This window comes from Trichosurus vulpecula, chromosome 5 (assembly GCF_011100635.1).
Source record: "Trichosurus vulpecula isolate mTriVul1 chromosome 5, mTriVul1.pri, whole genome shotgun sequence".
Taxonomy (NCBI): domain Eukaryota; kingdom Metazoa; phylum Chordata; class Mammalia; order Diprotodontia; family Phalangeridae; genus Trichosurus; species Trichosurus vulpecula.
The window spans coordinates 103,494,371-103,506,549 of NC_050577.1; the positions used below are offsets into that span (position 1 = coordinate 103,494,371).

At 41.5% G+C, this 12,179-nt stretch overlaps 1 protein-coding gene across 1 annotated transcript; it reads right to left on the reverse strand.

Annotated features, from left to right (window-relative positions):
- Positions 1–4,000: 4,000 nt before the first annotated feature.
- GSTK1 (glutathione S-transferase kappa 1) lies at positions 4,001–10,584 on the reverse strand. Its single transcript, XM_036759637.1, has 8 exons — positions 10,344–10,584; positions 9,527–9,608; positions 9,077–9,205; positions 8,368–8,468; positions 7,416–7,451; positions 5,206–5,322; positions 4,717–4,810; positions 4,001–4,314 (listed from the first exon to the last, which is right to left on the reverse strand). Exons 1-8 carry the CDS (start codon positions 10,413–10,415, stop codon positions 4,265–4,267), a joined length of 681 nt encoding a protein of 226 aa, XP_036615532.1. The 5' UTR covers positions 10,416–10,584; the 3' UTR covers positions 4,001–4,264.
- Positions 10,585–12,179: the final 1,595 nt, after the last annotated feature.

The following is a 12,179-nucleotide window of genomic DNA, read 5'->3' on the forward strand; positions in this document are numbered from 1 at the left end:
GTAAGGGAGAATGAGTGAATCTTGCTCTAATCAGAATTGACCTGAGGAGGGAATACCATACACACTCAATTGGATATCTTACCCCACAGGAAAGGAGGAAGAAGATAAAAAAGGCAGGATGATAGAAAGGAGGGCAGACAGGGGGAGGAGGTAATCAAAAACAAATACTTCCAAAAAGGGACAGGGTCAAGGGAGAAAATTCAATAAAGGGGGATAGGTTAGGAAGGAGCAAAACATAGTTTAATCTTTCACAACATGAGTATTGTGGAAGGGTTTTACATAATGATATGCATGTGGCCAATGTTGAATTGCTTGCCTTCTTAGAGAGGGTGGGTGGGGAGGGAAGAGGGGAGAGAATTTGGAACTCAAAGTTTTAAAAACAGATGTTCAAAAACAAACAAAAAAATGTTTTTGCATGCAACTAGGAAATAAGATACACAGGCAATGGGGCATAGAAATTTATCTTGCCCTACAAGAGAAGGGAAAAAGGGATGGGAGGGAAGTGGGGTGACAGAAGGGAGGGCTGACTGGGGAACGGGGCAATCAGAATATACGCCATCTTGGAGCGGGTGGGAGGGTAGAAATGGGGAGAAAATTCGTAATTCAAACTCTTGTGAAAATCAATGCTGAAAACTAAATATATTAAATAAATTAAATTAAAAATGTAAAAAAAAAAAAAAACCAGCCCCTGCTGTGTGACTCTAGGTGCATCACTTTACTACTTGGTGACCTAGAAAACTCTCCAAGACTAAAATTTGTAGATCAGGTGCTGATCTACATTGTAGAAGAATGTCCCCTTTGGGAGCTCCCTCTACTGATAAAGGCAAGGCCAGTAAAAAACAAAACAAAACCAAACCCCTATAAAACTTATGCTGCATACTTCACAATATAGTGAAGAAAAAGCGTTGTAAACCTTATCTTTGTATCCTCAACACTTAGTAAATGCCTGGCATATAGTAGGAGCTTAAACAACGCACAGCTAAGTGGCACAGTGGATAGAGTCCTGGGCCTGGAGTGTGAAAGACTCATCTTTCTGAGTTCAAATCTAACCTCAGACACTTACCAGCTATGTGACCCTGAGCAAGTCACTTAGCTCTGCCTCAGTTTCTTCATCAGTAAAACGAGCTGGAGAAGGAAATGAAGATACTCTAATCTTTGGCAAGAAAACCCCAAATGGGATCATGAAAAAAATCTGGCATTACTGAACAACAAAAAGCTAAACAATGCTTGTTGACTGATTGGTGATGAGTGCATGAAGCCATAAGGGATCTGTGATTTCATCAGTGTAGGGAATACACTATGATTTAGTAGATACACATTCCTATGGAATTTTCTGTTGCACCGTGATGTGCATGGGGTCAGCAAATTTTATCTATAATTCAATTCATTTCAATCAACTTCTTTTTTTTTAAGCTATGCACCTCACTATAGTATACGGAGTTACTCAGGGTTCTTGAAGGTTATGCCATCACTTTGTAAGTTCTGGCAAAAGGTTTTTGGGGGAGAGAGGAGGTGAAAGGGAAAAGAGTAGCAGGATTTCCCTTGGTCCCTTCTCCCTAAAAAAAAAAAGGGGAGAAGGAAATCCAGAGGGAATCAAAGCAAGAGAGCTTTGAAAGTTACATGTTGAATTTATTACACACTTGAAAAGAAAAACAAGCTCTATGAACAGAGATTTGCAATTGCATATACAGTCTTTTTTATTTTGTTCTTATAAGTATATGGAAATGCTCATTTTTTTTGAGAGGTATTTGTCAACTTTGGAATAAAAATAAAATAAAATTTAAAAAAGTAATCACTTGGTAGTTTGATTGATGTGATATGGAATAAATTAAATTAATTTAAATATCGTCATCTTTATTTTTTTTTTTTGTCATGGCCTAAGCACAAGCAATTAGCGTTTCTCTAATTCTTTAGGCCTGTGTATTTCTAAACAATATTCTGTAGTTGTACTCCTATGTGTGTCCTGGTAGGTAGATTTATTTATATTTTATATATTCTGTAGTTCTTTTGAATGGAATTTCTCTATCTTTGTCTTAATGGGTTTTATTGGTAATATACAGAGATGCCAATAATTTGTGTGGGTTTTTTTTTATTTCCTGATACTTTTCTGGTTATTGTACCAAATAACTTTTTAATTGACTCTTTAGGATTCTCTAAATAGTCAATATATCATTTGCAAAAGTCACTGCTTTGTTTCTTCTTTGCTCTTGTTTATCCTCTCAATGTTTTTTGTCTCATCGATACAGCTAAGATTTCTCATGCTATAGTGTTTGTGGATATCTTTACACCTAATTTTAATACCAAGGCCTTTACTTTTTCTCTCTTACATACAATGCTGGTTCTGGATTTTGTTTTATTTTTTTGGATTTTAGATAGATGAAAATTTACCACCTTACTGAAAGGTCCAGTTATTCTTATACTTTTTTGGTATTTCAACAGAAATGAGTGTTGAGCTTTGTTAAAAACTTTTTCAACATCTATTGATGTACTTACGCTTTTGAAATTATTTTTGTTATTAATATGGCCTCTCATTTATTTTTCCTAATTTTTCCACATTCCTTTTAGTTACTTCACAATATATTTTGATGTTGGAAGTTTGTTTTGCTTATTCTTCTTAAATCACATCTCTTCCTTCTCCCTATCTCTACCTATTTTCTTGTTGAGTTTAATGTTTTTTCCATACCAAAGTCTTGTATATGTGTTTATATGTGTGTTCATCTTTCCTTTGTCCTGCAGAGATGAAAAGGAGGTTCATGAGATGCTCATTCTTCTCAACTTTCCTGCACATTTTTATATACTTCACCTTATGGACTCTTATTTATGGTAGTGTAAGTTCTTTCTTCTTCTTCTTTTTTTCCTCCTCATTTATTCCCATTTCCCTTCCATTTTCTTTTTTACAAACCATCTAAATGGAACACCTCTGGTCACTCTGCTTGTCTTATATAACTTTCCCTATGACCCTTGAAGATAGGAACGTGAGGACACATTTCTTTTCCTCTATTAGAATGTAAACAATTCATCACAGAGTTTCTTCCAATTTATAAAATAAATTTACATTTTCTTGACTCCTATATTTGCAATTCAAAGTTTCTACTCAGCTTTGGCTTTTCATGAGGAATTCTTGGTGGTCCTGTATCTCATTAAAGCTCTATCTTCCCTCCTGTAGGATTACGTTTAGTTTCCCCCTGGTTGTAAGCCTTTTTTGTTAGCCCTAGAATATCACATTCCAAGCTTTCCTCTATTTCACTGTGGCAGCTGCCAATCACTGTGTGTTTCTGAGTGTGGATTCTTGGTGCTCTGACAGACCTCTTATAGGACATGAGGTACAGGGAATTCATGTTCAGGTAGGGGCTGAGCTAGATGACTTCTGAAGTCCTTTCCAATTCTGTATTAATTGTGATCTGATACCATTATTCATCTTCTAGTCAGTAACATAATCTGATATCCCTGGCTAGAGACCAATCAGTTCCCAGCTCATCACTTTTGGGTCTAGTTCACGCTAGGAGTCATAGTGGCTTGCAGTGGTCAGTTCCTAAATTCAGTCCAGTCTCAGGCATAGCCCCACTTTGGCCTTGAGTATTTCACCTTTCACTATAGTTGGCACAGTCTTTAGACCAATGGCTGAGCAAGCCTAGCATACTCTGGCAGATTTATCAAAAGATAATTTGTGGAAAGGAACTGTATTCACCTTGACAAATTATTTCCAGCTGTTTCCATAACTTACATCGTTGTCAAAATACAAAGATTTGCCACCACTGAAGATGTGCAAAAGATAGGTAGTCTGGGTGGAAGTCCTGGCTTTGCAGATTATTAGTTATGTGACTTTGGGCAAAGTCATTACTGCCAGCCTTAGGTTCTTCATCTGTATAATGGATTATGTTCCTGTTTGCCATTTTTCTCCCTCCCTTGGCATCCAGGCTTGGAAGTTGCAGGGGAACTTCTTTTCATTAATTCCAGAGAAGAACAGATATAGAATCAAGAATACACGACACACACCAGATGGTGACAGGCACACAAGTGTCTTCCCAAATGGGGAGTTTATTTGGTTCAAACAATGAAAGTTGGGGCCCTACCTAAGGCACTTGTGAGCAGGAGGAATAGGACAACCCCAGGAATGCAAGTTCAGGATGCCATACCACATTTTCCCCAAACATGAGACTATGGGAATACAGAGCCCCAGCATCCTGGATTCCATTACAAGGATGTTGTGGGGAGGAAGGAGCTGGCTCCTAGGGTTGGACAGCTCCTCTTCTTCTCTAAGTGTTCAGAGTTTGCCTTTCACAGGGCTGGGCACTGGGCCCAGCCACCGTTCCCCTGGAAGGAGAAAACCAAGTACCGTCTACACACAGTCCTAAAGAAAAGGAGTACCTGGGTCTGGATGAAATATGCTATCCATTACTCTCTCCCCTCATCCCTTCTCTTGCCCTCAAGGACTCAGGAAATTCTTGGAAGGGGCCATTCTTGGTTTTAAGGAGCAGATGGCTTCTCCTTATCTTCCATAATACATGTGGTTTCCTTACAACAGAGATTGCTTCCACTTTCAAGATAGATCCTCTTCCCATTTGAGGCTCTGCCTCTTAGAAACTTAATAAAAGCTTACTGCTCAAGAATACCTGCTTCCTTTAATCTCTCCCTCAGTGGTAATTTTGGCAGGTAGGCAGGATTGTGGGACAAGGAATGTCTTAACAATGGTAAAGGAAAATGTCTCCAACTCACCTAGCAGATGGGCCAGCAGTTCCATCCTGTCAGAGCCAAAGAGCATGTGGGATTTGTCATGCGTGTGGAACACTATGATGGGCAGCCCAAAGGCCTGGAGAAAGAATGATCACAGTGCCATATAGAAAAGACAAGGAAGAGGACCCTGAAGGGTGGGAGTCAGTGTTGACTTAAGATTGATGAAGGGAAGTGGAGGCAGGGGCCCAGTATCAATGCAGATGGCAAAGGATCACACAAGAGATAAGCAGGAGAGTCTCTGTCTTTCTGTCTCTTAACATTGGTCCCTCTCTATCTCATCCTTCTTTCCCTACCTACTTTTGTCATTTCCTTTCTTCCCATGGGTTTAAGGTAGCTGAGACTGGTGGGAAGTGGCAAGGTGCCATATCGGGAGGTAGGTCTGTGAGAAGAAATCTGAAGATACATTAGAGCTCCTTTAAGGATCATGGGTTGAGTTTTGGGGCAAGGAGGGGTGGGGCAAAGGCTCCTCACCCCATAACTGAAGGCTGTATCTGTGGTCTCTTTTAGATTGTTCTTCACTTTGTCAGTTGAACACTTTTCCAGTAGACCCTTAGCCCGTTCCTCAGAAAGTCCTGCTTTCTCTGCAGCCTGTGGGAAGTGAGGTAGGCAAAAGACCATAGTTGAGTTGGGGTGGGAGGGTAAACCTCTAGATCTGAACCCCTCCTGCTCAGTGTAAGTCAGGAGTAAACAGTATGTATTTCTGGCTTTGTCTGTGAAGATTCCTAACATCATGACTACTACCTTGAACTTGACTTTGGGTCTTCATAGGACTTAAGAGACCATGTAGTCCAACTCTATCTTTTGACAGATAACAAAACTAAGACCCAGAAAGGGAAAGTAATTTGCCCAAGGCCAAAGACTTTGTCACAAAGGTCTCCTATCTTCTAGTTCAAGGTCATTCTTTCTAATATTTTTGGCTGCTCCTTTCTTTGCTCCTTTTTAGTCCAAGAGTCCTCAAACTTTAGAGAAATGACTTTTCCCTGAGATAATAAAAGTGCTGAGTGGCATATGTAGCAAGGGAGGCAATACATTCTCTTCCCTATCGGGAATCTTGAAAACCTTGGAGAAGAGGGCCAGGTAATGAGGGACAGCAGCAACTGATCTGGTCTATAAAGCCTGGTCCATCAGATGGCAGCTCTTGCTACAGTCTCTGATCCTTTCTTCTCTAAGCCCAGAACTATCAAGAAATGATCAAGATGCATGCTTAACATTAGCAAATGCTAATAGTGGTCAATTCTAGGAATCAGGGAGCTGGGTTTGAATCCTGCTTCTACCACTTACTTGCTATGGAACTCAGACCAAGGCATTTAACTGCTTAACAGTTCCCTCATCTGAAAATGGGGATAACATTTGTGGAGTGATTTTTGAGGAAAGTGCTTGTAAACCTTAAAGCTCTATATACTTTCAAGTTTGACTCAATCTGGTTAAAAATTGGCTTCTTATTTCACTTTAATGAATACAATCTGTTGTTTAGGCTTGCGTTATGAAGGCTTGCATTCTCCTCTTTATGTCCATTAGAAAGATTACTGTTTTGAGTTATTCTTGTTTGTCTTTCAGATCAATAAATAATACTAATTTTAACCCTTTGGTTTCTCATGGTATTCTTAGAACTTTTAGCACGATGAGCATCTCCTCCTCTAAGGAGCTGCTGGATGTTCTCTCTCTCATTGTCTGACTGTTCCTACACACTCCATTGCCTTTCTCTGGTTTTTTACCACTGTTGCTATATTATTGTTGTTTGTCCTTCGTTCTCGAAGAGGACCAATGACATCAGGAAGGTGATGTCTTGACTTGCAAGTGAACTGGATTTAAGTGTGATAGGTCTGTGCAAAGTCACCAGCCTCAGTCTCTCCTCCAGAGTCATCTGGGTCCAGTGGCAAGACACAGATCAGGATGGCTGGAGATGGCCCTGGATGCATTGGGAGACCTTGGCCTTTTTAAGTTAAGGTCCTTCTGAGGTCTCAGTTTGTCTGAGGCAATGCCCATTCAGTAATTAAGGCTAGGTAAGAAATGAAGCAAAAAGTGGCCTCTTTCACTTGCTCAAAAAAAAAAATCAATCTGGGAGGAGAAGACCTCAGGCTTTCTGGTCAGAACAGAAACAATTGCTAATGACACTCACTCTGAGCCAAAAAAACTCTAACAATGACGGACTGAGGCTTGGGTTGGGGCCCATTATTGGCCAATCAGTGAGAATCTGACCCCTGAGGTCTCTTTTCAGATACATTTTAACTGTGATCCCTTCCTTTTTCACCAGGCAGGGATTTTGCTGTCCAAGCCCTTTGGCTCCCTATCTGCCAGTCATTTGTACCTTGCTTCCTGGATATCTTATTGCCCCAGAGCACAACGCTGTTTCACTTAAGATGCTCATTTGTAATAATGGTGATGATGATGATGATGATAACCAACATTTATTTTGCACTTATCATGTGTCAAATGCTTTACCTAATTGCCTCATTTGATCCTCACAACAACTTTGGAGGCAGATGCTATTATTATCCCCACTCTACAGATAAGGAAATTAAGGCAAACAAAGGTTAAGTGACTTGCCTAGGGTCACTCAGCTAGTAAGTGTCTGAGGCCAAATCTGAACTCTGGTCTTCCTAATTCTAGTCCTGGTAGTCTACCTACTGTGCCCCTCAGACCTCAGTTAGGGAAAATAGGGGCGGAGCTGGGATACTCACAGCCAAGATGCTCTGGGGTTCAGTAATATCTTCATCCTAGGAGTAAAGGATAGAATACAGTTGGGGAAGAGAGATAAGTCCTGGACAGGGGATACAGAGGAGATATATGTGGCCGTAGACATAGGTGCAGGGAAAACATTCATGCTAATGTAAACCAATTTGATGGACTCCTATAAAGGTGAATAGTTAGAGGAATCCAGCCCCCTTTTGGATAAAGGAGCCAAGCCCATGTAGAAGACAGGGGATTTTAGAAAGTGTCATCTAGGAGTCAGATTTTTGAATAAAATGTGGTATATGAATTTAAAGAAAAACTAGTGTTTGTAATAAATGAGGAAAAGGATGGTTTAAAAGCAACACAGAATGATTTATAGGAACTGATGCAGAATGAAGTGAGCAGAATCATACGAATTACTTGTATTTAAAAATGAAAAATTCTGAAACTTAAGAACTCTAATGAACTTAATACACTCTTCTCTAATTGCAGAGGACTGATAAAGAAGAACGCTGCACACTTTATGAAAAAAGATGATAAACTAGTACTTAGACTATGAAATACATTTTTTAGACACAACCAACATGAGAATTCATTTTAACTGTGTTTACATAATAAAAGAGTTCTATATTTTTTTTTCCTTTTTCAATGGATGGAGGTAGATAGAAGGGAGGGAAAAAAGTATGCTTGACAACAATTGTTTTATAAAGTAAACTCTGAACAATGCAATGACCTGCAATGAGTACAGAATAATGCCTACACTTCTGGCCAGAGAGGTGATGCACTGAGGGTGCAGAATGATGTTTTGGATAATTGCCACTCCAGAGATTTGTTTTGCTTGACTATGCTTGTTTGTTACAAGGGGTTTTATTTATTTGTCTCTCCAGTGGGGCAGGGGGAATAGGTGGCAAATGAAATACATTTTTGATAATTGAAAAAAATTTAAAAAAAGAAACTCACTCGTGACCAGACACGCATCCACAACTCTCGAGACACTCTCTCTAACATCTCAGGGCTCTCCATGTTGACAGCAGTGAGGAATCGCATGGCAGTCAGGCTCCCTGAGAGAAACAAGCCAGAAATGGGAGAGAAGGGGATAATAACCGCCATCACCACCATCAGCACAACAGCAGAAGCCTAGATTTATACATCACTCTAAGATCTGCAAAAGTGTATTAGCTCACTGGAGACTCACATGAGGTAGGTATTCTGGGTATTATCATTCCTATTTTACAGATGAAGAAAATGAAGCTTATAATAGTCAAGTGATTTGCCCATGGTCACATGCCTAGCACATATTAAGGGGAAGGATTCGAACCTAAGTTTCACTGGAACCAGTCCTGATACTATATAGTTCCTTCTATTGCAGAGATAGATGGATCTTTCTTGCTTCTCCACTGACTGCACACCACCTTCTTCTGGGTCTTCCTCCTAACAAACAATTCTTCCTATTTTCCCCCATCTATTATATACCAAAATTTTGCCCATTTCCTCCGTATTTTCCTACAATTTCTTGTTTATATAGTCCTGATTGTCCAGAGCATTTTGTCTATGCCCTTCAGTAGAATCTACAGATCTTTTGCTGAACTTTAGTAACCCTAGCTTCCTTGCCTCATCTTCATACCCTTCCTCCCCCTTTCTTCACCCACCCACACCCAACTATACCCACCTTTTTCTAATATGACAGAGAAGAAATCCTTGGGAACCTGGATGGGAACCTGGTAAAACTCCCTTAGGTACTGGAGGTCCATAAACATGTATTTGCCCCTTTGGGGTAGCAAGGCAGGTGGTTTGTTCCCTGTTGGGTGAGTCATTCAGTTCATTTCTGTAAACATTTATTAAATACCTACTGAATACAAGGCAATGTGCTTGGATGTAGAGGTACAGAGACAAAAAGAATACAGTTCCTGACCTCAAGGAATTTCTGTTTTGTTGGATCACTGAGGACTTTGGTGAGAAAACTCCTTATATCCAATAGGCTGGGGATTTAGAAGGAGATAAGGGAGAAACTTGGTGACAAGCACGTAAGAACTCAGTTTGGGCCATCTCCTATGAGACTTCTTTTGTAAAACCCCTCCCTGGGCACTCATTCGGACTACATTCCCTTCCTGGAGATTACCACTTTTCCTCATGATCCCTGCTATGTAGGTTGGGCGAAGACGAAGGGTGATGTTCCAGATGTTCTGATACCGACACAGGATCTGCCGGGGGAGACAACAGTGATTGAGGACTGACTGTGCGTATGCTTTCATGACTGTGGAGTGGGGTAGTGGTAGTGAAAGTGGTGTGAATTTTTCAGGGTCACTGATAAGTGTGCAAGCGCCCCCCAGGGCAGGGTTTTGGAATCTGTTGGCTCAAGTTGGGATAATTTCTCTAGTTGGGGCTCTGGGACCTTATCTCACCTATCGGGGTGCTGGGGGACAATTTCCCCACAGGGTCAGGGGCTGACTTATACCTCACCACTCCTCTGGGGTGGAGTACCCAAGAGATGGGTTCAGTCTGGGATAAGTCTCATTGCTGTAATGATTTTCCTTCCTCCCCAGAGGGCTGGAAATAATGGCGGGTATAAAGGAGGCAGTAGCTGCGTCTCTGGGTAAGAAAGCTGAGACAAGGAATTGTTGGGACGGGGTTGAGTGATCCTAATTTCTGCTAGTTGAATTTTCCTTTTATCTTTTTCTTTCTGTAGAGCCGTAGAAACAAAACCCATTTGATTCCCAGAGGCAGCGCTCATTCAGTAACCTTTAGCGCTGACCCACCTTCCCCAGGCTCCCAATCACCACCCCAGCTGTCCCGGCAGCCGGAAGTTGGATGTTTTTACCGTTCGCTCCAGTGCCCTCCCCCTAAGTCCTAAGCCTCAGCCCGCTCTGCAAATCCCCCATCTACGTCTCCGGGTCCGTTCGGGCAGTGGTACCCCGCAGCCTCCCTGAACCAGTCACCTCAAAGCCCAGCCAGGAGTAGGGGGACAGCACGTCGTAGAACAGCTCCAGCTTCCTAGGCACGCTCGCCATGTCTTGGTTTTGGGGAGAAGTGGGGCGGCGCTGCGGCAGCCCCCACGGGCTCTCTTGTTGGGAAAGGTGCTCTCTATTTCTCCTACACCCAATAGGTTCTGGGCGGGATCCGCCCCTGGCAGCGCAGTAGTGGTCGGGAGAAGGGGAGGGTGCACAAGCCTGGCGGCTGAGGCCCGGGAGGAGGAGCCACGCTGGTGCTTTGCAGGGCCCTTGCTGCCTCCCTGAGGCCGCCCAGGGTGGGACTAGGCGAAGTTTACCGGAAGGCCAGGTGGAGGAAGCCTCTGCGCATACTGGCCGCTGGACGCTGGGGGGAGCTGCCGCTGAGCTCTTGCCAAGGATGGAGCCCGGGAAGATCATTTACAACGAACTTGACCGTCCCAAAAGGTTTGTTGAGTCTCACAACATTCAATTGAGTCTCACAACATTCAAGGCGCTCTACACGGCCTTGGGAAGTCCAAGAGAGATTGTTGCAAATGCGGCTCTTTAAGGTGCTTAGAATGTAATGAGGAGAAGAAAAAGCGGAAAAATAATTTTGATAGGGGAAAAGGTGAGATAAGTGCAAAAGAAAAGGGCAGGTTAAGTGCTATTGGAAATAATCAATCAACGTTTATTAAGGACCCACTATATACCAGGCACTGTGTTAAGTGACGAAGATATAAAAAGAGGCAAAATCGAGAGTCCCTGCCCACAAAGAACTTACAATCTAATCTAATAGGGAGGAGAGAGAATTTTTCTCCCATGTGGAGGGAATTTTAGGGGAAAATTACTAGAGCAGGGGGCATACAATTTGGGCCTTGAAGAAAGGATGAGACTTCAAAAGATCAAGCTTGGAAGGAGGCTGTGGCAGGTATGGGAAGGGCAATGAGTCCATTTTAGGCATGAGAGACTGGGGAGAAAGGCATGGAGATGAAAGGAAGCAGGATGGAAAGGGAGAATAATCCAAAGCAATCTTTCCCTAAATAGAGACCTAGATAAATGGAGAAATATCAATTGCTCATGGTTAGGCTGAGTCAATAAAATAAAAATGACAGTGCTACCTAAATTAATTTACTTATTCAGCGCCATGCCATATTACCAAAAAGATTATAGGGTTAGAAAAAATTATAATGAAATAGGAGGAACAAAAGTGAAAATCTCAAGGAAAATAATGGAGGGAGGGAGAGAGAGAGAGAGAGAGGGAGAGAGAGAGAGAAAGAGAGAGAGAGAGAGAGAGAGAGAAAGAAAGAGAAGGAAGGAGGCCTAGCAATACCAGATCTGAAACTATACTACAAGGAAATAATCATCAACATGATTTGGTACTGGTTAAAAAATGGGTTAATCAGTGAAATAGATAAAGTGCACAAGGTACGGAAGAAAGAAAATACAATAACATAAACCTAAAGACATGGGCTACTGGAGTAAGAACTCACTTTAGGTAGACATTGCTGGGAAAACTGAAAAGCAGTCTGGCAGAAAGTAGGTGTAGACCAGCACCTCATCACCATATGCCAAGATGAACTCCAAATAGATACATGAATTAGATATAAAGGATAACATCACAAACAAATTAGAAGAATGAGAATGAAATTACTTTTTAGAGCTTTGGATAGAGCAGCTCATGACCAAACAGAGAATGGAGAGGATCACAGAAGATAAAATGAATAATTTCGATCATGTAAAATTAAAAAATTTTTTGACCAAACCAATGCAGCTAAAATTATAAGGTGAGCAGGTAAGTGGGAAAAAAGTCTTTGCAGCAAGTTTGTCTGATATGAGTCGGTTTTC

Bases quoted from the DNA above. Each gene is read 5' to 3' on its own strand.
- GSTK1 (XM_036759637.1), bottom strand. From the start codon at position 10,415: ATGGCGAGCGTGCCTAGGAAGCTGGAGCTGTTCTACGACGTGCTGTCC. The intron at 9,609-10,343 runs GTGACTGGTTCA...CTCCCCCGGCAG, and splicing joins ACTCCTGGCTGGGCTTTGAG to ATCCTGTGTCGGTATCAGAA. The intron at 4,811-5,205 runs GTGAGGAGCCTT...TTCTTTCTCCAG, and splicing joins ATACAGCCTTCAGTTATGGG to GCCTTTGGGCTGCCCATCAT.